Raw genomic sequence first — 20124 nt, forward strand, 5'->3', positions numbered from 1 at the left:
CCCTCATCTCGATCTCATTTTGCGACTTAAACAACTTCAGCGAGATGTCCTACTGACAACCTTGAACAGCAACGAATATGATCACCTTTCCACAATAACAACATCGATTTAAACATGTCTGTCGACCCCCGGCGTGCCCGCCTTCAGGCACGCACACAGACCCCTCAACCCGCCGCATCGATATCACAAGCTCCTCCCGCTCCTCCTGTGGCTTCAGCACCTGTACCAGCTGAACCATCAGTACAGCCAGAACTCACAACATCTCCATTTCTCGACGGCAGTGTCGACTCGCCGCCGACAGCTGCCGCTACGTTGACAGCATCGGCACCCGCTCCCCTCGAAGCACCTCCCTCCACCGACGAAGTCCCCTTCAAGTTGAAATTCTGCACCGTCTGCGCCTCGAACAACAACCGCTCTATGGAGGCACATCTCCGCCTCTCCACGTCCTCGCACGCCTATCCTGTAATCTCTTTTGGCACGGGATCCTACGTCCGCCTCCCTGGGCCTAGCATCTCGCAGCCGCAGGTGTATAATTTCAACACAACTAGTTACACCAAGATGTACGAGGAGCTTAATGCGCAGGATGCGCGGCTGTACAGGAACAATGGCATCTTGAATATGCTCGATCGGAACCGCAAGATCAAGTGGGGCCCGGAACGATTTCACGATTGGGTCATCGGAAATCCGAGGATGGAAGCCCTGAATCGCGGGGATAAAGGTGCCATGGGTGCAGAAGGTGGTGTGGTCGACGTGATTTTCACATGTGAGGAACGGTGCTGGGATGCCGTCGTGGACAACCTCTTAGATCGCGGGGCGCCCTTGAACAGACCGGTACATGTATTCAACATTGACATCAAAGACAATCACGAGGAAGCGCTGGTGGGAGGGGGTGCGATCTTGGAGCTGGCAGACAGTCTGAATGAAGCAGCGATCCAGGAGCGGAAGATTAGCGGTACCCAGGGTTGGGAGAACGGCACGGGAGCTGCGAGAATGAGCTTCGATGAGAAGGTGCCCGAGATACTGGCTAGATGGCAGGAGCGGTGGCCCAACTTGCCGGCTCTGTGGACGCTATCGTGGTTTTGAGCAAAAACCAGCCGAGGTGAGACTGATTTGATGAGAGATGATTCCTGCTCGAATTAGCGACGGCGCTGGCGGCGTTCACCATGACTGATGGTAATATGATATCTCATTTCGATTGCTCCAATGCACATCTACACAGTATATGGTATCCTTACTCCACCGGATTCTATAATTTGCTCGCCTTGTCCACGCCCTTCTCTCTCCTCTCCTTGAGGACTTCTTTCCTCAACCCAACCTCGACATCTCTCGGGCCCTCCTTGTTGAACTTGACGAGCACGACATACTCCTCATCGCCCTTCAGTCCGCTGTCTTTCAACTCTGGGCCAGGTTTATCCAGCGCCAGGACTGACCGTCCATCCTCCCCGAAGCTCATCCCGATCGGACTGATGAACTTGTCCTTCCACGGCACGGGATAGCCCTCCGTTTCAATCCTCCTCTTCAACAACTCCCTTTTCCTGAGCACCTCCTCTTTGCTATCCCCCGGCCCATCTAGTATTTCAGACACGAGATGCAACAGCAAAAATTGCGGCGGAAAAAGGATGATCTGCCCACTGCGTGCCATACTCAACCAATCCCTCGCCCTCCGCCACTCCGGCGCCATCGTCTCAATCCGGTCCGCCGTCGCATGAACACTCGGGTTTCCCTGCTCAGACGGGTCGACGAAGTAAACGTACATCTGGGTCGTGAATCGCTTGGGCACGTTGGGCGGGGTCACCCAGTGCGTGAATGGTAGCAGACGATCTGTATCCAGCACGGCGTCCGGCCCGGAAGTTTGGGCAAGCCATTCCTTGAATTTTAGCCTGTTGCTGTGGACCGCTTGCCTGCCGGCCTTTCGCGCGTCGCGCGAGATCCGCAGGAGGGATTTTGCCGAGCTGGACGACCGAGCAAGGAGGATTCCTGTTTCTTCGAAGAGTTCGCGGATGGCGCCGGTGCGGTAGGCGAGCGAGTCTTTATGTCGGTTCACATCCTTCGGATCGGAAGGGACCTCACCATCAGAGGCCTCGAGGTTTCCGCCAGGGAAGACGTGTGCCGATGGGAAGGCGCTGGAGGTTTGGACGCGGTGAAGAAGCAGGATTTCGTTGGACGGCGAGACTAGGATCGTACTGGCGGAGGGGGAGGCCGGAGCGGGAGTTTTGTGTTCCGAGTAGCCACGCACTTCGAACTTGGGCTTCGGGGAAGGTTTGGACATGGCGCAGATTGTAGGCCTGACGCGACTGCGGAGTGACAAGGACGTGCGGTCGTCGATCTGGGTAAGAAATTGAGGCAAGGGTCCTCGCCTGGAGCAGAGTTGTTGGCTGAACTTTCTAGTGGATGAGGAAGATCTATGATTTGGTATCTGCACACATGAGCCTGGGCTCGAGACCAGGGCAACACGACTCGAGTCTCCGGCTCCGATAAGGTAAGGAAAGAAAGTTGGGGACAACGCGGGCAACGATCTATATGTGCATGTCGAGGACAATACCCGCATCGAGATACTGCTAGACGACAAAGCAGAGAGAATGACCCGAGGCTGAACGAAAGAGCGACTGGTGGTGATACTGAGGGATGGAGCAGTAATCGCACGTTCGGCTGTTAGATGTTGGAACTCGGCGAGGAGCAGAATCTCCACACGACGTGGGCCGGCGAGCGGGCCGAGGTCCATTGAATTCGTCGAATGAAGTTTGTGCTCCAATCGCAGTGCTCGCAGGAGATTCGTGAGTCTATGTACAGAGAGTATCGTGATATTGTTCGGAGACAATCATCCAATTCGTACGCTATTGATCAAGCATTGATATCAAAATTCCGCCGTCTGCAACGCCCCGTCGCCATCAGAACGCCCATGTCGGTGTCGACTCGGGTCTTCAAAAAATCATGGAGTCATCCTCAATCGCGCTATATGTGCCTGCTCAAGAGTAGAGCTTCTTCTCAAAGCTGTCCAGGCCATGGACGTTCCCCTCTGCTTGAGCACTGACAGTCCGGAGCTCAAATCGCACCTTGCCGCTGTTTACCTCGTCCCGAAGCTCAACTAGGCTCTTGACGCCAATGTCTTGCATAGAATGTTGGAGGCCAGCTAATAGGTAGGGCACGAACTTGGTGACAGAACCACGATCCAGAACAGACCCAGAAACACCTTGCGCGACCAGCAGTCGGTCACCTTCCGAGAAGTAGCGTGCTGTTCCTGCATTGGTCTTGGAGTTCTTGACTCCACCCCCAGCCTTCTTGTCCTCCATAGCATCGATACTGCCCATCCCACGATAAGCCTTGACAAGCTTACCTTCTCGATTGATGTATGATTGACCTGGTGATTCAGTGGTACCAGCCAGGAGACCACCCATCATGACCGTTGAGGCGCCCATTGCAATGCCTTTGACGATGTGCCCGACATTCTGGATGCCACCATCGGCGATGCAAGGGACGCCGAACTTTGCAGCAAAAGATGCCACAGCATGCACAGCTGTAGCTTGGGGACGACCTACAGCCATGACCTCTTGCGTGATGCAAGCGCTCCCGCTACCCATGCCAATTCTCAGGCCATCGGCGCCAGCAGCGATCAGATTCGCAGCTTGTTCCCGAGTCACCACATTTCCAGCGATGACGTCGAGCTGTGGGTAATTCTCTTTGATGTATTTGACCATGTCGATCTGGTACATGCTGTTGCCTTGACTGCTGTCCAGAACCACAATGTCCAAGCCGGCATCCACCAGTTTCTGCAACCGATTCCTGTCATCTGGTCTAGTACCGATCGCGGCGGCTGCAATAAGCTGTTTGGAGTGTGGCAATTTAGAAGCGAGGGGGAAGTTGAGGTTCTTGAGGAGGTCGGAGCGTGAGAGAAGAGAAACCAGGTTGCCTTCCGCGTCGACGATGGGCAACTTGCCTTTTCTTGACTTCCGAAGCACGTCGTTAGCCTCTGCGAGGGTGGTACCAGATGGAGCGGTAATCAAGTCTTTCGACATAACCTCCGTCACCGAGTCATCCGCATTTGGGTGGAACTGGATGTCTCTCGTTGTAATGATACCAATCAGTTTGGAATGAAGCTGACCGCTCTCTGCAAATTTGTCAGCTGTTGCTCGGATTGGCACATTGACGGCTAGGCATAGCGAATTGCAGTTTTTTTCAGACAGAAATCTCCATAATTCCCCATTGCAAGTTCATGCTGCGGATGAACGAAAGTTTAAAAGGGTAAATGTGTTTGGACATCATTTGTAACGAGAGATGAGCGGCTAGATTGTCCACATACCTGTAACAGGGAAGCCGCCGAAACCCCATTTCTCTTTGAGCTCTTTGGCTTCGCCTACGGTAGTCTTCGGAGAGAGGACGACCGGGTCTGAAATGAAACCGTTCTCGTATCTCTTCACTTTTCTGACCATATCGGCCTGTTCATCAGCTGAGCAGTTGTGGTGGATAACACCTAAACCACCCAGCAGAGCCATGTGTATGGCCATTGACTCTTCTGTGACGGTATCCATGGGCGATGAGAGGAGAGGGGTCTTGAGGGAGATTCTCTTTGTGACTGGAGAATCGAGCGCCACTTCAGACGCGGCGAAGCCTGTGCATGTTGGTTAGACACGCGACTCCGCGACGGGCATGAATGAAATCTTAAGTACCGATATAACCAGGCAAAACAAGGAAGTCATTGTATGTCAAAGCCCCATTCTCTTTCGAGTCGAGAAGACTCGTTATGTCAAGCCCATCGCGAGACTCGTAGGCGGACTCAAGGACTTGTAGCGCCTTGCGATAGTCGAGCACCTCCACCTTGCGGCTGATAGGAGAGCCGTTGGCGACCTCTCCATTGGCAATAGGCATCTTGGGGAATTCGAAGCAGTAACGACTTTCAGCAGACACTTGGAAAAACGTCTGCTGGGGTTCAGCGAGAGCCTTGCCAGAGAAAAAGAGAAAAAGGGAAAAATTCCTGTGCCTCGAGAATTCACAAAGAAAAGGCGGAGAGAAAGTGGATCTCACTATTCCCAAGCTCGGCTAGCTCACTTTGTCATTGGTGGCCGAGTCATGCGAATTAGCACCAGGGAGGCGCGTTCCACTGCGCTTCATCGCCGCATTGCTTCGCCGTACCATGCCGCACCCTGAGTCGCTGTGATACGACCAAGGTGGGGCTGAGGCCAATGTTTTTGTTTTACCCGATATGGACGACTTCAGCGTCAACTGCAAGTTTTCCGTCACTCAGGACTTCAAACGTGATATCTACCTTTTCAACCCAGTGGATGCCTTACAGACCGTTGCAAAAACTCTACTCAAACCTTAGAGGGCCACTGAATCGTTGGACTTCCTCTTCTGTCCGCTGAAGCTGTATGTTCAACAAGCTGATGCGGCCTTCTTGACGACCTGGATGACACCGAGCACAAGCAATTGAGGATGCGCCGCAAGCCTCGACTACGATCCCACTCGACTTCTTCACAGATCACTTGGCCTCTAGCTATTCCCCGGGATGTCGCACTACGCTCTCCGCCGCGCACAGACGGACAATCAATACAGCCTACCTCATCGACAAACCTCTGTCGCATCTACAGCGTCATCAGTCTATTCAGCGGCATCCAGCGCCTTCTTGCCAAGCCGAACGAGCACTGTGACTTCGACCAACTCCAGCATTTACTCAAGAGGATCTCCAGGACATAAACGTTCTAACACCACAATCGAGGACATGACACCTACAAAGGCTTACGCTGGAAGCAGTAGTGTCGAGAACAGTCCCGATCATGTGTACCGCAATATCCGTCAATCGCTTCGACCTCTGCCTCAAGCTCCTTCACCCTCCTCAACTCCTAGCGCAAGACGACCGAGTCCATACCATGCTCGCGCCCAAACGATCGACCACTTTCCTCAGACCCATTCCGAAGACATATTTGTTGACAAGCAACACCTCCTTGAGCATCATCAGGACTCTCATAAGGCAAGGCCTCATCTTCATCATAGTATAACGAGCCCGCACAGCAACACTTTCAAAGCGCCCGATCTCCAGGACCTGCAGAAGTCTTCAACGGGCTATCTGAAGACGCTATCTAGATTTGCACAAAATGGCGAGGCCGAAGAGTTTGGAATCTCCCGACCAGGTCAATCTGTCGTTGGGCTGCACAATCGAAGACAACTGAAGCGTACCGATTCTGTGGTACACGGTGGGCGGCCAGCAGCTAAGAGCTATGGATGGGGTGACAGGAACTGGATGGACAAACAACGACAATTCCTACAGGCATACGAATACCTCTGCCACATCGGCGAAGCGAAGGAGTGGATTGAAGATGTCATCGACAAACAAATCCCGCCTATCGTACAGCTGGAGGAGGCGCTTCGTGACGGCGTAACTTTGGCCGAAATCGTCCAGGCCTTTCATCCTGATCAGAAGCTGAGAATCTTCCGCAACCCAAAACTCCAATTCAAGCACTCTGACAATATCGTCCTGTTCTTCCGGTTTTTGGAAGACGTGGGCCTACCTGACCTCTTCCGATTCGAGCTTATCGACCTGTACGAGAAGAAAAACATTCCCAAAGTCATATATTGCATTCATGCACTGTCATGGCTCCTCTATCGTAAGGGCATGGTGGACTTTCGCATCGGAAATCTGGTTGGACAACTCGAATTCGAGCACCATGAATTGGAGCAGACACAGCGAGGACTGGACAAAGCTGGCGTCAGTATGCCAAGTTTCTCAAGCATGGGTGCAAGCTTCGGCGAGCCAGAGCCTGAGCCAGAACCAGTGGAGTCCGAAGATGAGCGGATAGAGCGAGAGCTGCGTGAGCAAGAAGCCGTCATTGTGGATTTCCAGAACCAAGTCAGGGGTGCTCTGGTCCGACTGCAGCTGGGCGACATGATGCAGCAGCTATGGGACAATGAGCCCATTATTGCCGATCTTCAGTCTCGCATTCGTGGTGACTGGTCACGGCAAATTGTGGGTTACAGGCTTGATATGCAGCGTTTTGCTACAAGCCTCCAAGCTGCCACTCGCGGGTTTCTGGCACGACAAAGACATTGCGGAACAAAACAAGCATGGAAATCGAAAGAAGGCGAGATTCTCAAACTTCAAAGTCTCTTCAGAGCTAGCCGAGTCCGCGCTGACACTCGCACTCTCAAGTCTCAGTTCCACAAACACGACGCTGGAATTCGCAACCTACAAGCAGCAATCCGCGGGGCACTCTCTAGGCAGGATGCATTCGATCAGTATGAAGAGACCAGGGCAGCGGAGAAGGAAGTCCTCAGCCTCCAAGCCAATATTCGTGGCATGTTGACTCGAAGGCAGCTGCAAAGGGATCATGCATCTCTCGAACGACATGCTCGGTCTGTTATTCAACTCCAAGCTGCGGCACGTGCTTTCGTTGCCAGGTCGGCTCATAGCAGACTGCACGAAGCTCTTCAAAAGTCGGCACCAAAATGGATCGGCTTACAGGCCCTCATTCGAGCCGGTCAACTACGTGCGGACGTTACGCGGTTGAAACAGTCCCTGAAGTCACATTCGTCGTCTATCAGCAGATTTCAAGCAAACTTGAGGGGGGCGAATGCGAGGGAAAAGTACAACTCGTTCAAGCTTGCTCTGCTCCAACAGTCAACCTCCACCATCTTTCTCCAAGCTGTCGTCCGCGGGTATATTCTGAGGCATCAATTGCGAACTCAACGACAATTGTTGGACAGACATATTCCTCGCATCAGTCATCTGCAGGCCTTAGGAAGGGGCGCGCTCCTTCGTATCCAGACTGCAGAACTGCTGGGAAATCTTGACGACACTCAAGATGGAGTCATCCAACTACAAGCTCTGTCACGCGCCATGCTGTGCCGCGCCCGTGTCGGTGACTTATTGAGCGAGTTGGAAGCCAACGAGAGATCAATTATCGAGCTCCAAGCAATTATGAGGGCAAGAGCAATTCGAACCCGCTTTGCCGAGAAGCAGCGTCACTACAAGGAGAACATGGAAAAGGTAGTCAAAATTCAAAGTGTGGTTCGAGCCAAAATCCAGGGCAAAGCATACAAGAGCCTGACCGCAGGCAAGAACCCACCTGTTGGGACCTTGAAAGGGTTTGTCCACCTCCTAAACGACAGTGATTTCGACTTTGAGGAAGAAGTGGAATTTGAGCGACTTCGAAAAACAGTCGTGCAGCATGTGCGACAGAACGAACTTGCCGACCAGTATATCACCCAGCTAGACATCAAGATCGCATTACTGGTGAAGAACAAGATCACGCTGGATGAAGTGGTAAAGCATCAAAGACACTTTGGTGGCCACGTGGGTGCTCTCCTGCCAAATTCTGACATTGCCTCAAAGGACCCGTTCGACCTGAAGGCGCTCAACAAAACATCACGTCGGAAACTGGAACATTACCAAGAGCTCTTCTTCTTGCTCCAGACACAACCACAGTATCTTTCCAGACTGCTCAAGCGCATCCGGGAACACGCCACGGCTGAGAAGGAATGCGATCGGATCAAGCATCTAGCCATGGGCATATTCGGCTATGCTCAAAAGCGAAGGGAGGAGTACTACCTGGTCAAGCTGATCGCACGATCCATCAAAGAGGAGGTCGACTGTTCAATATCATTCCAGGACTATCTCCGAACAAATTCTTTCTCAAACAAGCTTTTTGCGGCATACAGCAAATCACCCCGGGACCGCAAGTTCTTGAGAGATGTCCTTGGTGCGGTTGTGAAGGAAAACATCATCGACAATGCTTCGCTTGATCTCGAGAGCGACCCTCTTCAAATCTACATATCAGCAATCAACAACGAAGAACTGAGGACGGGCCAGCGGAGTCGGAGGGATCCCAACGTGCCCAGAGAAGTAGCTATTCGAGATCCAGAGACGAGAGCAACGTTCATCGCACATATGCAAGACCTTCGCGATATAACCGATCAATTCTTCCTTTGCTTGGAGGACTGTTTGCACCGGATGCCTTTTGGTGTCCGCTTTGTCGTCCAGCAGACGTATCAACATCTGGTGGCACGATTTCCGGGCGAGGAAGCGGATTTTGTCCTTCAGCTAGTTGGCCAGTGGCTATGGCGTCACTATCTTCAGCCTGCTCTTCTGGAACCAGAGAAGTTCGGCGTTGCTGATCGCGCAATGACTCAAGAGCAGAAACGCAATCTGGGCGAGATCGCCAAAGTCTTGAACCAAGCTGCTACGGGTCGCGAGTTTGGAGGCGATAATATCTACCTTCAACCACTCAACAACTACGTACGGGAGTCAATCGAACGGTTTGCGGTAATCTGGAGTCACGGTGAGTCTCATACTCCTTCTTGATCTGCCTGCAACTAACAGTTTACAGTCATCTCTATACCGCCAGCTGAGGAGCACTACGACATTGATGAGTTCAACGACCTGTATGCCAAAACGAAACCAACACTGTACATCAAAATGGCCGATATCTTCTCCATCCACAAACTATTGTCCCAAGAGATCAGCGCCATTTGTCCGAGCCAAGACGACGTGCTTCGTGACATCTTGAGAGAACTGGGTAGCGTCCAGAGCAACGAGAGTGAACTTAGAGGTGTCAGCTCCAGCGAAATCAGTCTCACCTTGACTCCCAAGTTGCTGAACTCAGAGGATCCTGATGCGGATGTCAAGGCTTTGTTGACCGAGACCAAGCGATGCGTTCTATACATTATCCGAATCCAGTCAGGAGCTAACCTCCTCGAGATCCTAGTGAAGCCCATCAACCCAGAAGATGAAGAGAAGTGGGAAGCTTTGGTCGCGGAAGAGCTTCGATCGGGCAGCGGGCGACGCGGCGCATATGCTGATGCTAACAACCACCTTGACATCCTCTCATTGTCTTATCCTGATCTCAAGCGCATTGCTTTGGAAAACATTCTGCAGCTCGAATCCATCGGTCGCTTGACCAGGGCAAATCAATACCAAGACCTGCTCAACGCCATTGCGGTAGACATTCGAACAAAGCACCGCCGTCGACTTCAACGTCAACGAGAATTGGAAAATGTCAAAACCACATTGGAACGGCTTAATGAACAAGCGGTGTATCTGGAACAGCAGCTGAAGACTTACAACGACTACATCGAGCAGGCCATGGTAACTCTTCAAAACAAGAAAGGCAAGAAGCGCTTTGTCATGCCCTTCAGCAAGCAATGGGAACACGAACGCGAACTGCAACGCTCCGGCCGCTCTTTCAAATTCGGCTCCTACAAGTACTCAGCCCGCACCCTCGCCGACAAAGGTGTCCTGGTTCAATGGCAGGGCTATAGCGAACGACAATGGGATCGCGTGGACCTCACCATCTCCTCTAATGCAGTTGGTGTATTCACCATCGATGGCAGTTCAGGTAACATGATGATCCCGGGTGCAAATGCACAGATTCCATTGGACGATTTGTTGCAGGCGCAGTTCAACAACACGCAGTTCATGGAGTTTTTCGAAGGAGCGCTAAGGGTTAACGTCAACTTGTTCCTGCATTTGATTATGAAGAAATTTTATAATGAATGAGTGATGACGCTACCGGCCACATATGCATATCGAGAGAAGAAGGGCGAAGCGATGGATTGCAGCAGATGCTCGGGCACGAATTCGGCCCTGTTGGAAAGAGAGGACGGATGGGAAAGCACAGGTGCTGAAAAGTCACATAAGAGCTTTGCAACAATATATCTTGGATGCCCTCAGCCTTTTCCTCGGAGATGTTCAACAGATCGAAACTGGATTCTTGCACTGGACCTGTGCAAGGCGCAAATCGTCGAAGCTTCGCGATTCATGTGCTCGTTCTCAATCTTTTGTATCGTAGTAGCGTTCCGTCTCCACCTATGCTTGTAGAAATCTTCCATCCCTGCGAACGTAGGGAGAGCGATATCAGAGCCATAAGATCGAACGCCTCTCGAACCCCCTCACCCTTCCTGATCCCATCTTTCTGTTATGGCACCAAACGCGACCACATCCACGAAGCAGGGTGAAGCTGTTCCTGGTTCCGACCAAAATCGAGGTTCTGAATACGAGGTATTCGATTTTACTGCGCGGAGATTATGGGGTGGTCAATGCCACCTTGGACGAGCATTGCTCTGGGCACGAACCACGTTAGGTACGTAGAATGTCTGTGCAGTCGTGAGGAGGAGAGCCTAAACAGGAGGTGCCGGAAACTTTACTTGGAGGCCGGCAAGGGTTGTAGCACCATCACCGTGGCCGCTGGATGGGAGTCGATGTCCGTCTCGGATGAGGTTGGCGAGTGTGAAGGGAGTATGTACCTGTGCTGACGACCAACAGCAGCTGCCAAAAACTCTGGGACTCCCTTCATTCCACCATGAGACGGTCCGTAAGCCTTCCTTGAGGTCATGATGCAGGACTCGGACGTGTCATGTCGACCCAGTTCGGGTCCATACTGTGTATCACGATAAGGCCAACGGAGCTCACCTGAGTCTCTATGGTGTAAACAGCGACAACCCTGCTTGGAGTTACACTCGTCTTCTGCTGTCTGACGGGTAAACAGGCGACCAGGGCGACTCCCTGCCTGACCTCCTGCATTTCTACGTTTGGCATCTCAGTGCCTTGTTCATTCCATCAGAATGCAGGAAAGGTTTGCGAATGGTGCTACCCCGATTAACGCAACTGACAGGAAGGTAAATTCTTCTGACACATTCGGAAAACCATGCTCTGCGTCATCCAGGTGTCGATGCAGTGCACGGTGTCGTGCTGTAGATCTTCTACCAGAATTGGTGAAGACACTTGACGACTGGAAGCATTCCATCTGACGAAGATGAGGTCCGCGCTCGAGCGCCAACCAGCCCAAAGGAACTATTGACAGCTCGGCTGCAAGCAAGTCAAGACCGAGAGGACCGATCGTCTGTGGTGTGCTGATGGGTGATGTCTTTTCTGGGTAGTCGTTCCGCCTCGTCCAAGCGAACTTATGCAAGGTACGGCGCACGCATGCAGAAGCGTCGACGCGAGAGCCGCCTCAAATCGAAAGGTGGAAGGGCACGGTCCGCGTCAACTGTCAAATCTCCGGGATCTCGACAGATCCGGCGTTGCCGGCGTGACCGTTGCTGAGATTGGAGTGAGATAGGCCACAAGCTAGGAACAGGTATAGCATCTGTCATGCGACAAGATCTGCTACGACACGTGTGCATGGAGTACGAAAAGCCAGGATCCGGGAGATTCGAGCCGCAGAGGCCCAAATCTCCAGGTGTCATGAGACCATCGAAACGAAATTGTTCTACCGACACCCAGAGTCACGAGCCACGCTCTGTCCATAGTAGGCAGCGTGGGATTCTGGGCAGTTGCCTGATGGGCGCGCGGAAGCGGTCATGGGCAGGTTTAGTGGCCCCCTTTCCAACAGCCACCTCTTCGCTGGAGAGAGTGCCGTCGCCGCGTCCACCGCGACTCGGCTTCGTGCCAGGAGGAGGGGGTACCTGGTCGAGCAAGCCCCTTTTATCTCTTCTCATGATGTCAAAGTAGTTCAGCAAGAGTGCGGCTCGGTGCTGGAAAGTAACGGCGGTCCAACGGACAACGCAGGACGAGTATATCGATTGGCGCCGGGACCTAGACAATGCAGGATGTATAGGACTGATAGGGTTCGTGGCCTTGTCGTCTTGCCGCGCCAGAGCAAGGCATGGTCGAATCGGCGGCGAGACAGGCACGGCACAGCACCGGTGGTGACGTGTTTGAGCCTTACAAGAAGCAACGAGTGGGGAGCTTTCATGGTGCTAGCGCCTGGCAAAAAGTTGGTATGGGCTCGGGAGAGCTCTGCTCCCCTTGCATTGGTATGCCGAACCCAGTCGAGCGAGCATGCATGACCTGCCTCTCGCTCAGGGGTAACACCATCATGCGAGGTCTGTTTCTGCAATCCTGGGCTAACTTCAAGTCAGTGCCAGATAGTCTGAGCGAGTAGCATGCCGTGGACAGGCTGCGGGAGGGGCCCGGGGTATGGTAAGCTGATGGCCATCGGTGATTTCGGATCATCAAGCCATCATACAGCGTGATCGAAGCCGACCAGCATGGACCGCGTACGGGAACAGGCGGGTGCTCACAAAAGAATGATAGATCCCCATCCTGATGCGATTGAATCTTTTGCACACTTCGTGCCTCGTCCATTGTTCTCGCTATCCCCCATGTGAGGCAGACCTACCCTACTGTGTAGGCTCTGTATTCCTAATTACTGTGTACGAGTATTCCCTCTGTCAACAGCACCTGCCAACTATGGCCTGCCACCAGCGAAACTCGTCCATAGCATCCTCAACCAAGACCGTCACCCCGACGGATAGTTGGGAGTCATACTTCGACTCGTGGAGCGTGGAGGATCACGAAATACCGGACTGGCATCCACCTCCAGTGCCCGCGATCATGGAGCCCATCATTGTCGACGACGAGCTCTACACCCCAAACAGCCTCCTGAACACCAAATTCAACATGAACCATGCCTTGGATTTGGACCTTGACTGGGAGCTCGACCAACATTACCAAGACTATCAAGCCCGGTGCTCTCCCAAAGCGTTTGGGAGATTGAATGGCGCCAATCTTGTGAGCAAACGGCATGCGATCATCATGTCGAACCGACGGAGCTCTGCAAGCCGCCCCCTGGGACCAGGACAAACGGTGCACCAAATCCACCAGATTCGAAGAGATCGCCGGCCTGCGCCAGTCAGGAGACGGCCTGATGACGTCGACGGAGGAATGCAGGTTGACGAGATGGCAAATACCACGACCCAGCCTTGCGTGGCACCTGAGTGGCGCGGGAACGCAGGTGAAACAGCGAGATCTCGCGATGCCGCATCGGCTTGCAGAACCCTGCAGATGACCCAAGCAGATCAGCATCAGCAGCAAGCTACGACACCGTTTTGGACAGCAACTTCGGCACCGACAGCAGACGAAGCGCGACGTCGCGGAGACGGCCAGAGGGCCACCAGGACGCCCGCCCGCAGAGCCCCGAACGCGTCCTCAGCAGGCGCATCTTTAGGCGTGGATCCGCCGCCAAACCCACCTGTAAGTGGTCGTCGATCCCCTATGATATCATGGCCGCTAAGCCCCCCATGCCCCTCCACGATTGCCCATCCGCCATGCTTGCGTTCATGCCTCGTCACTGCTTTCTCGCGCCCAAACGGCGTCACTGCGGCCGAAACTTGATGTCGAGATTCCCATCTCTCATCTTCGACTCTTCTCTCTCTTCATTCTCGTCCAACCAAGGTCTTTTTATCCTTTTGTCTCCCCTGTATGAGCTGCAGTGCTGCACTGCATCTGCATCTCTAACCCCGACCGGCAATTGGCACACCACCTTTTACGCTTAGCTTACCTGGCCTGCTTGCTGAATCATCCGCCGCATTCATCCTGCAATACGAGATCTGGGCCCAGGACCATTTCGCCCGCTTGATCCTGCCGCTACTGCCACTCCTACCCCATTAACTTTTCTTCTATCTCGACCTCGCACTCGCCCTCATTTGTCACCAGCCCGGCAGCTCGACGTCTTTCGGCCCTGCCCTTCTCACTCTTCCTCCTCTTGTAACTCACGCGCTCTGTACCGCTGCTAAGATGAGCACCATTCAGAATCTCAAGAATTTCATACGTCATGGCAAGCAAGCCCGCGTTGCCGAACCTCCCCGCGATCAGCCCACCACCAACGTCTCTCCAGTCCACGCTCAACAGCAGAAGTACCACCACGCCGTCAGCGATCCGCTAGGCCATAACCAACGACAACCGCACCAGGACGCACAGCCTCAACCAGGACAGTATTCCGTCGCCGCCGGTGACAACCGCAATGTCGCGGCTCAGGCAGGCGGGGCCGCAGCCCATGTCGCAGGCAAGAACCAGAAGATCAACCAGGCCGACATCCAAGCCATCGTCGCCGAGGAGAGAGAGAGGGCCAGCAAGATGCCGAGATATCCGGGACTCGAACGGTTCATACTGGTAGAAAAGATGGGCGACGGCGCTTTCAGCAACGTCTACAAAGCTAGGGACACCCAGACTGGAGACGAGGTCGCCATCAAGGTCGTCCGCAAGTTCGAAATGAACTCGAATCAGGTATGCCTGGAGCCAGGGAACACTGCCATGTTCTTGACCTCCCATTTCCACCCCTCCCCTTCCCTTCCCGTTCCTTCCCCTGCGTCAGCTTCGAGCCTTCCTAGTATTCTACAAACCCCCTCTTCTCTTCAAATCCACCACTCCTTCAAGACAGCTTCAGAACCAACCTCTTCTAACCTAGGGCGATGCTCACCTTCATCCGAACTTCAAAAAACAACCAAAGGGCGTGGAGGTGCGCACATCCTTTTTAACTGAACCTTAGTTGACCTCGTCCATTGTTCTCCAATCAACATGATCGAGCCACTCCATGCTTGGCCGAGTGTAGACTGACGAGTGTTCATAGCGAGCCAATATCCTGAAAGAAGTCCAGATCATGCGTCAGCTGGACCATCCCAACATCGTCAAGCTCATTGACTTTTCCGAGTCACGCCAATACTACTACATTGTTCTCGAACTTTGCCCTGGTGGTGAATTGTTCCATCAAATCGTCCGCCTGACATACTTCAGCGAAGATCTTAGCCGTCATGTCATTACCCAAGTGGCAAAGGCACTTCATTACCTGCATGAAGAGACGGGCGTCGTTCACCGGTAAGCGTGACAGATTGGAGACATGTAACAGGAGCGCAACTGATCTCAACCCAGGGACATAAAACCAGAAAACCTACTGTTCTATCCCATACCCTTCGTACCGACGCGCAATCCCAAACCGAAAGGCCCAGACGACGAAGACAAAGCCGACGAGGGAGAATTCATCCCAGGCGTCGGTGCGGGCGGTATTGGTCAGATCAAGATTGCCGATTTCGGTCTGTCCAAGGTTATCTGGGATTCCCAAACCATGACGCCATGCGGAACGGTGGGTTACACGGCCCCCGAGATTGTCAAGGATGAGCGATACAGCAAGTCAGTCGACATGTGGGCTCTGGGCTGTGTCCTCTACACTCTTCTATGCGGATTTCCACCTTTCTACGACGAATCGATCCAGGTCTTGACTGAAAAGGTTGCCCGTGGTCAATACACATTCTTGTCACCTTGGTGGGACGATATCTCAAAGTCGGCGCAAGACCTGGTCTCTCACCTCCTGACTGTAAACCCTGACAGACGCTACACCATTGAAGAATTTCTGAATCACCCGTGGATCCGGAACACCACTGAGCCCACGTACGCCGCCGCGGACGCCCCGCCTTTGGCCACACCCTTGTACGTCCGGCAGAAAGAGCAGGCTCAAGCCGCGAATCTTCCCGCAGAATTCCCTGGGACTCTCACTCCAGGAGGGAGGCGAGCAGATTTCCGGTCTCCTGGTGCAGTCAATCTGCGTGAAGTATTTGACGTTGGCTACGCCGTGCACAGACAGGAAGAGGAAGCCAAGCGAAGAAAGAACTTCAAGCAAGGTTACCGTGGAGCCGGTATACCAGGCGGTCTGAATCCTCTCAACGAAGACGACGATGATGAAGAGGACGAGGAAGAGGTCTCGAGTAAGGTGCCAAAGAGTCAGCAGCCGGCTGACGTTTCGAGTATGGAGGCCAAGATGCGTTCGACCAACCTTGGATCACAACCATCGGCTGCAGCACAGGCAAGAGCCGCAGCTGCCCCGGCTAGAAGCCAACACCATGCAAGTCAGCAAGAACAGAGAGGCTACGGGCAACATAGCGCGGCTGTCGCTGCTGCGGCCAAACAGAGCGTCGGAAAGAGAAACAAGCAACCGTTCGAGCTCAGCCTGGACAACTCGACACTATTGGGCAGAAGAAACAAGATAGGGAACGTAAACCCGAACGAGCCATCGAAGCTGAGAGAGGAGATCAGTGCTCGGTGAGCCATGATGGTCGGTCGATACAACGGCGAAACCATTTGAATGCCAGACTTGGGCATACTTTGCTTGGCTGGGTAAGATGCCTTGGGTCCAGTCGAAGTGAGGAATTGACTTGATTCTGCCAATTTCAGGTTGCTGAGCAAGAGAGCAATGAATGATGTGAGCGAACTGTCGATAATCCGACTTTTACTTGTGCGTCGAAGGCCATAGGCTAGAAACAAGGAATGCACAAGAAATACACCCAGCCTAAAGATGTCTAGAAATGAATAATGAAATCCATTGCGCCCTCTGTCACCAATAAGCTTGCCATGTGGGTGCCATGTGGTAGCGGTCGTGATGTACTTTAGTTAGGCGGTGTATAGGCATCTTTTGCTCTCCGGGAATTCGACATGCGGCAGCGAGAACGCGTGGCTAACCACGAGTCATGTGGGTTCGGAGTTTAATACCGCTTCGATAATGTACGAAACCATGTACGTACTGTGTACGGGCAATGTACGAAGCCATGTACGAGATACGCCATCTCTTTGGGGGTGTTCCCCGGCAGATCCCTCACTGTCCCTGGCCTACTACCCCGTCCTGCCTGTGTTAAAAGGATGCACGACGGTATGGAGCTCCGTAGCTGAACGGACATGACCGATTCAACATGGTGAAATTTCTGGCTGCTCCTCCACCGACTGGTACGATGGCGGTCGCCGTCCCTCTCGTCTTTCTTTCTTGCTGGTCATCTGCTGTGCTGTGCGGGCTGTGTTCATTCTACCCTCCGGGAAGCGCAAGACTTCATATATATACAGGAATAGGTCGAGGTTTGGTCAGAGAGTCTTCCCGCAATCACATACGCCACAGTCGGAAGCCCAAGTCACCTCGTGTTCGGCTTTAGCAAATTCCTCCTTGTCTGCATATTACTTGTCCATGACCTCGAAGCAAGCGAGAGAACACCAAGACTCCGGAACTCCCCTGGGCCAAGCAACGCTGGCCCAGGACGCAAGCCGTCCAGCGCGAGATCAGGGTCTCTCACCGCAGCCTTATCCGTCAGGACCAGCGCCGACCCATGACGATCATCGGCGGAACTCATGGTGGCACTCCAACACAACACGTCCTCCACCTGCCACATCGCCGGTAAGCACGGGAGTGGGATCAGAGAAGTTTGCGTGGAAAGGCAGTGAACAAACGCTCGATGCATCCACCGACTCAAGCATGGAAGGAGAAGACAACGAGAAGCGGTCTGCGATCGTTGCAGAAAAGCAGTCAGCTGACGCCCAAGAAAAGTCCCAGCTGAGGCGCCCAAGCCTTGGGTCTCGCAAGGGGACATCCGCCGCTCCATCGATAGCCGCTGCGCCCTTCACAGGTCCTGACTGCTGTGACCTTGAACGGCCGCACAGCCATCACAGTCATGGAGTTCTTGACAAGGAAATCTGCACCTCTCGACCAAGGTCGTCCTCGTCTTCGAGCTCGGTGCCGACATTGAACCAAATTCCCAGTAATCTGGTCACAGCGAGTCGAGTCTCAACCGACGCCTACGGAAATACCTATCCCGAAGGAGGGAAGGAGGCATGGCTCTGCGTCTTGGGTTCCTTCTGCGGGCTGATGGCTGCGTTAGGCATGATGAACACGCTGGGAACATATCAAGCTTACCTGTCGACGCATCAGCTTCAGGGGGAAAACGAGAGTACGGTTGGCTGGATCTTCGGCATTTATGCGTTCCTCTCCTTCTTCTTCGGTGTCCAGATCGGTCCAATCTTCGATGCGAAAGGGCCTCGATGGCTTGTGCTCGCCGGGTCCATCCTCATGCTCGCCTCACACCTCGTCATGGGCGTCTGCACTGAATACTGGCATTTCTTGATCGTCATCGGTGTGGTCGGCGGGACCGGGACATCCTTGGTCTTTACGCCCGCCATCGCTGCACTTGGTCATTTCTTCCTGCGAAAACGGGGGCAAGCAACTGGTTTAGCTGCCGCTGGAGGCTCGATGGGCGGAATCGTCTTCCCCCTGACTCTCCAGGCACTGTTCCCTAAGATTGGGTGGGCGTGGTCCACTCGGGCCTGTGCCTTGATCAACTTGGTGCTGCTCATTGTCGCAAACCTGTTCATCAGATCGAGGCTCCCTCCTCGAAAGGCCACGAAGGAGAACATCTTGCCCGACTTTCGCATCTTCAGAGATCCAGTCTTCGCACTTACTACCGCTGGTGTCTTCTTTGTCGAATGGGGCCTCTTTGTACCTCTTACTTATCTCAGCAGCTACAGCTTGCGCAACGGCGTTTCGTCGTCCTTCTCCTATCAGATTATTGCCATCTTGAACGTCGGATCTTGTTTTGGACGCTACTTCCCCGGGTTTGTAGCAGACAAGGTTGGCCGTTTCAATGCCATGGTGGTCACCGTTGCTTTATGCCTCGTGTCGACTTTGGCATTCTGGCTCCCTGCCGGAGGGAGCATCGCGTTGATCATTGTCTATGCCCTGGTCTTCGGCTTCGCGTCCGGGTCCGGCATCTCATTGACGCCAGTCTGCGTGGGACAGCTCTGCAGAGTTGAGAACTACGGGCGTTACTATGCGACCTGCTATACACTAGTGAGCTTCGGGAGCTTGACGGGCATTCCGATTGCTGGTCAGCTCGTTACCGCGTGCGACGGGGAATACTGGGGTCTGATAGTGTTTACAAGCTGCAGCTATGCGGCTAGTTGCATCTTGTTGAGCGCGGCGCGGATCGTCGGCGCAGGATGGAAATTGAAGGTGGCGTATTGATTAGATTTCCGACACATAAGAGCGGCGTTATGAGGGTATTCGAGCATTTTGCATAACACGCGTGGATGGAATAGATCGAAAGTCCACGTAGCCATGTGAGATAACAGAAAATCCATAGACTAATGTGCACGTGCGTGTATACGGAGTAGGGTTCTCCTTGCTGGAATGCTTGTGACTGTTGCCGTCGACGTGAAGGTGTCAGGGATCTCTGCCTTCTCCATCCTCGTCAGTCTTCTTTCTCAATCTTCAGCTTCTTACATTTCCCCTTCGACTGGCTGCCTGTCATATTTACCTTTGCGCATTTGGACATTACATACGACCAAGACCTTGCACGAACATGGCAACAACCCCTGCAAGACAAGCCCGAGTCGCATCTCCGATCGAAACCCCCGCGACAATTGGGGGCGAAGACTTTCCCGGCAGAGTGCCGAGGACGGAGCACAGGACGAACGTTTCAGCTGGATCGACAGCTATGTAAAACTCCTATGGGCCCCCGAATAGCGAGCCCTGTGACTCTCTCAACGCAACTCCAATGAACGAAGGACGACGTATGGTGAAGCTGTCGCTAAATAGCCGCGCTTTGAAACGT

General features: G+C 53.4%; 7 protein-coding genes across 7 annotated transcripts; 5 read left to right on the forward strand and 2 right to left on the reverse strand.

Moving 5' to 3' along the window:
• Window positions 1-114: 114 nt before the first annotated feature.
• Window positions 115-1083, forward strand: G647_09780 (RNA polymerase II subunit A domain phosphatase ssu72; the record flags this gene model as incomplete). The annotated part of the gene is made up of 1 exon (XM_008725773.1): window positions 115-1083. One exon carries the CDS (start codon window positions 115-117, stop codon window positions 1081-1083), a length of 969 nt encoding a protein of 322 aa, XP_008723995.1.
• A 163-nt stretch (window positions 1084-1246) lies between these two features.
• On the reverse strand, window positions 1247-2269 carry G647_09781 (uncharacterized protein; the record flags this gene model as incomplete). The annotated part of the gene is made up of 1 exon (XM_008725774.1): window positions 1247-2269. One exon carries the CDS (start codon window positions 2267-2269, stop codon window positions 1247-1249), a length of 1023 nt encoding a protein of 340 aa, XP_008723996.1.
• A 697-nt stretch (window positions 2270-2966) lies between these two features.
• On the reverse strand, window positions 2967-4863 carry G647_09782 (inosine-5'-monophosphate dehydrogenase; the record flags this gene model as incomplete). Its single annotated transcript, XM_008725775.1, has 3 exons — window positions 2967-4105; window positions 4298-4606; window positions 4665-4863. 3 exons carry the CDS (start codon window positions 4861-4863, stop codon window positions 2967-2969), a joined length of 1647 nt encoding a protein of 548 aa, XP_008723997.1.
• A 637-nt stretch (window positions 4864-5500) lies between these two features.
• G647_09783 (uncharacterized protein) lies at window positions 5501-10483 on the forward strand (the record flags this gene model as incomplete). Its single annotated transcript, XM_008725776.1, has 2 exons — window positions 5501-9266; window positions 9315-10483. 2 exons carry the CDS (start codon window positions 5501-5503, stop codon window positions 10481-10483), a joined length of 4935 nt encoding a protein of 1644 aa, XP_008723998.1.
• Window positions 10484-13177: 2694 nt separating this feature from the next.
• On the forward strand, window positions 13178-14101 carry G647_09784 (uncharacterized protein; the record flags this gene model as incomplete). Its single annotated transcript, XM_008725777.1, has 1 exon — window positions 13178-14101. One exon carries the CDS (start codon window positions 13178-13180, stop codon window positions 14099-14101), a length of 924 nt encoding a protein of 307 aa, XP_008723999.1.
• Window positions 14102-14503: 402 nt separating this feature from the next.
• On the forward strand, window positions 14504-16802 carry G647_09785 (uncharacterized protein; the record flags this gene model as incomplete). The annotated part of the gene is made up of 3 exons (XM_008725778.1): window positions 14504-14992; window positions 15336-15580; window positions 15635-16802. The coding sequence occupies 3 exons, from the start codon at window positions 14504-14506 to the stop codon at window positions 16800-16802; spliced, it is 1902 nt and encodes a 633-aa protein (XP_008724000.1).
• Window positions 16803-17708: 906 nt separating this feature from the next.
• G647_09786 (uncharacterized protein) lies at window positions 17709-19535 on the forward strand (the record flags this gene model as incomplete). Its single annotated transcript, XM_008725779.1, has 1 exon — window positions 17709-19535. The coding sequence occupies one exon, from the start codon at window positions 17709-17711 to the stop codon at window positions 19533-19535; it is 1827 nt and encodes a 608-aa protein (XP_008724001.1).
• Window positions 19536-20124: the final 589 nt, after the last annotated feature.

Source organism: Cladophialophora carrionii (genome assembly GCF_000365165.1).
Source record: "Cladophialophora carrionii CBS 160.54 unplaced genomic scaffold supercont1.11, whole genome shotgun sequence".
Taxonomy (NCBI): domain Eukaryota; kingdom Fungi; phylum Ascomycota; class Eurotiomycetes; order Chaetothyriales; family Herpotrichiellaceae; genus Cladophialophora; species Cladophialophora carrionii.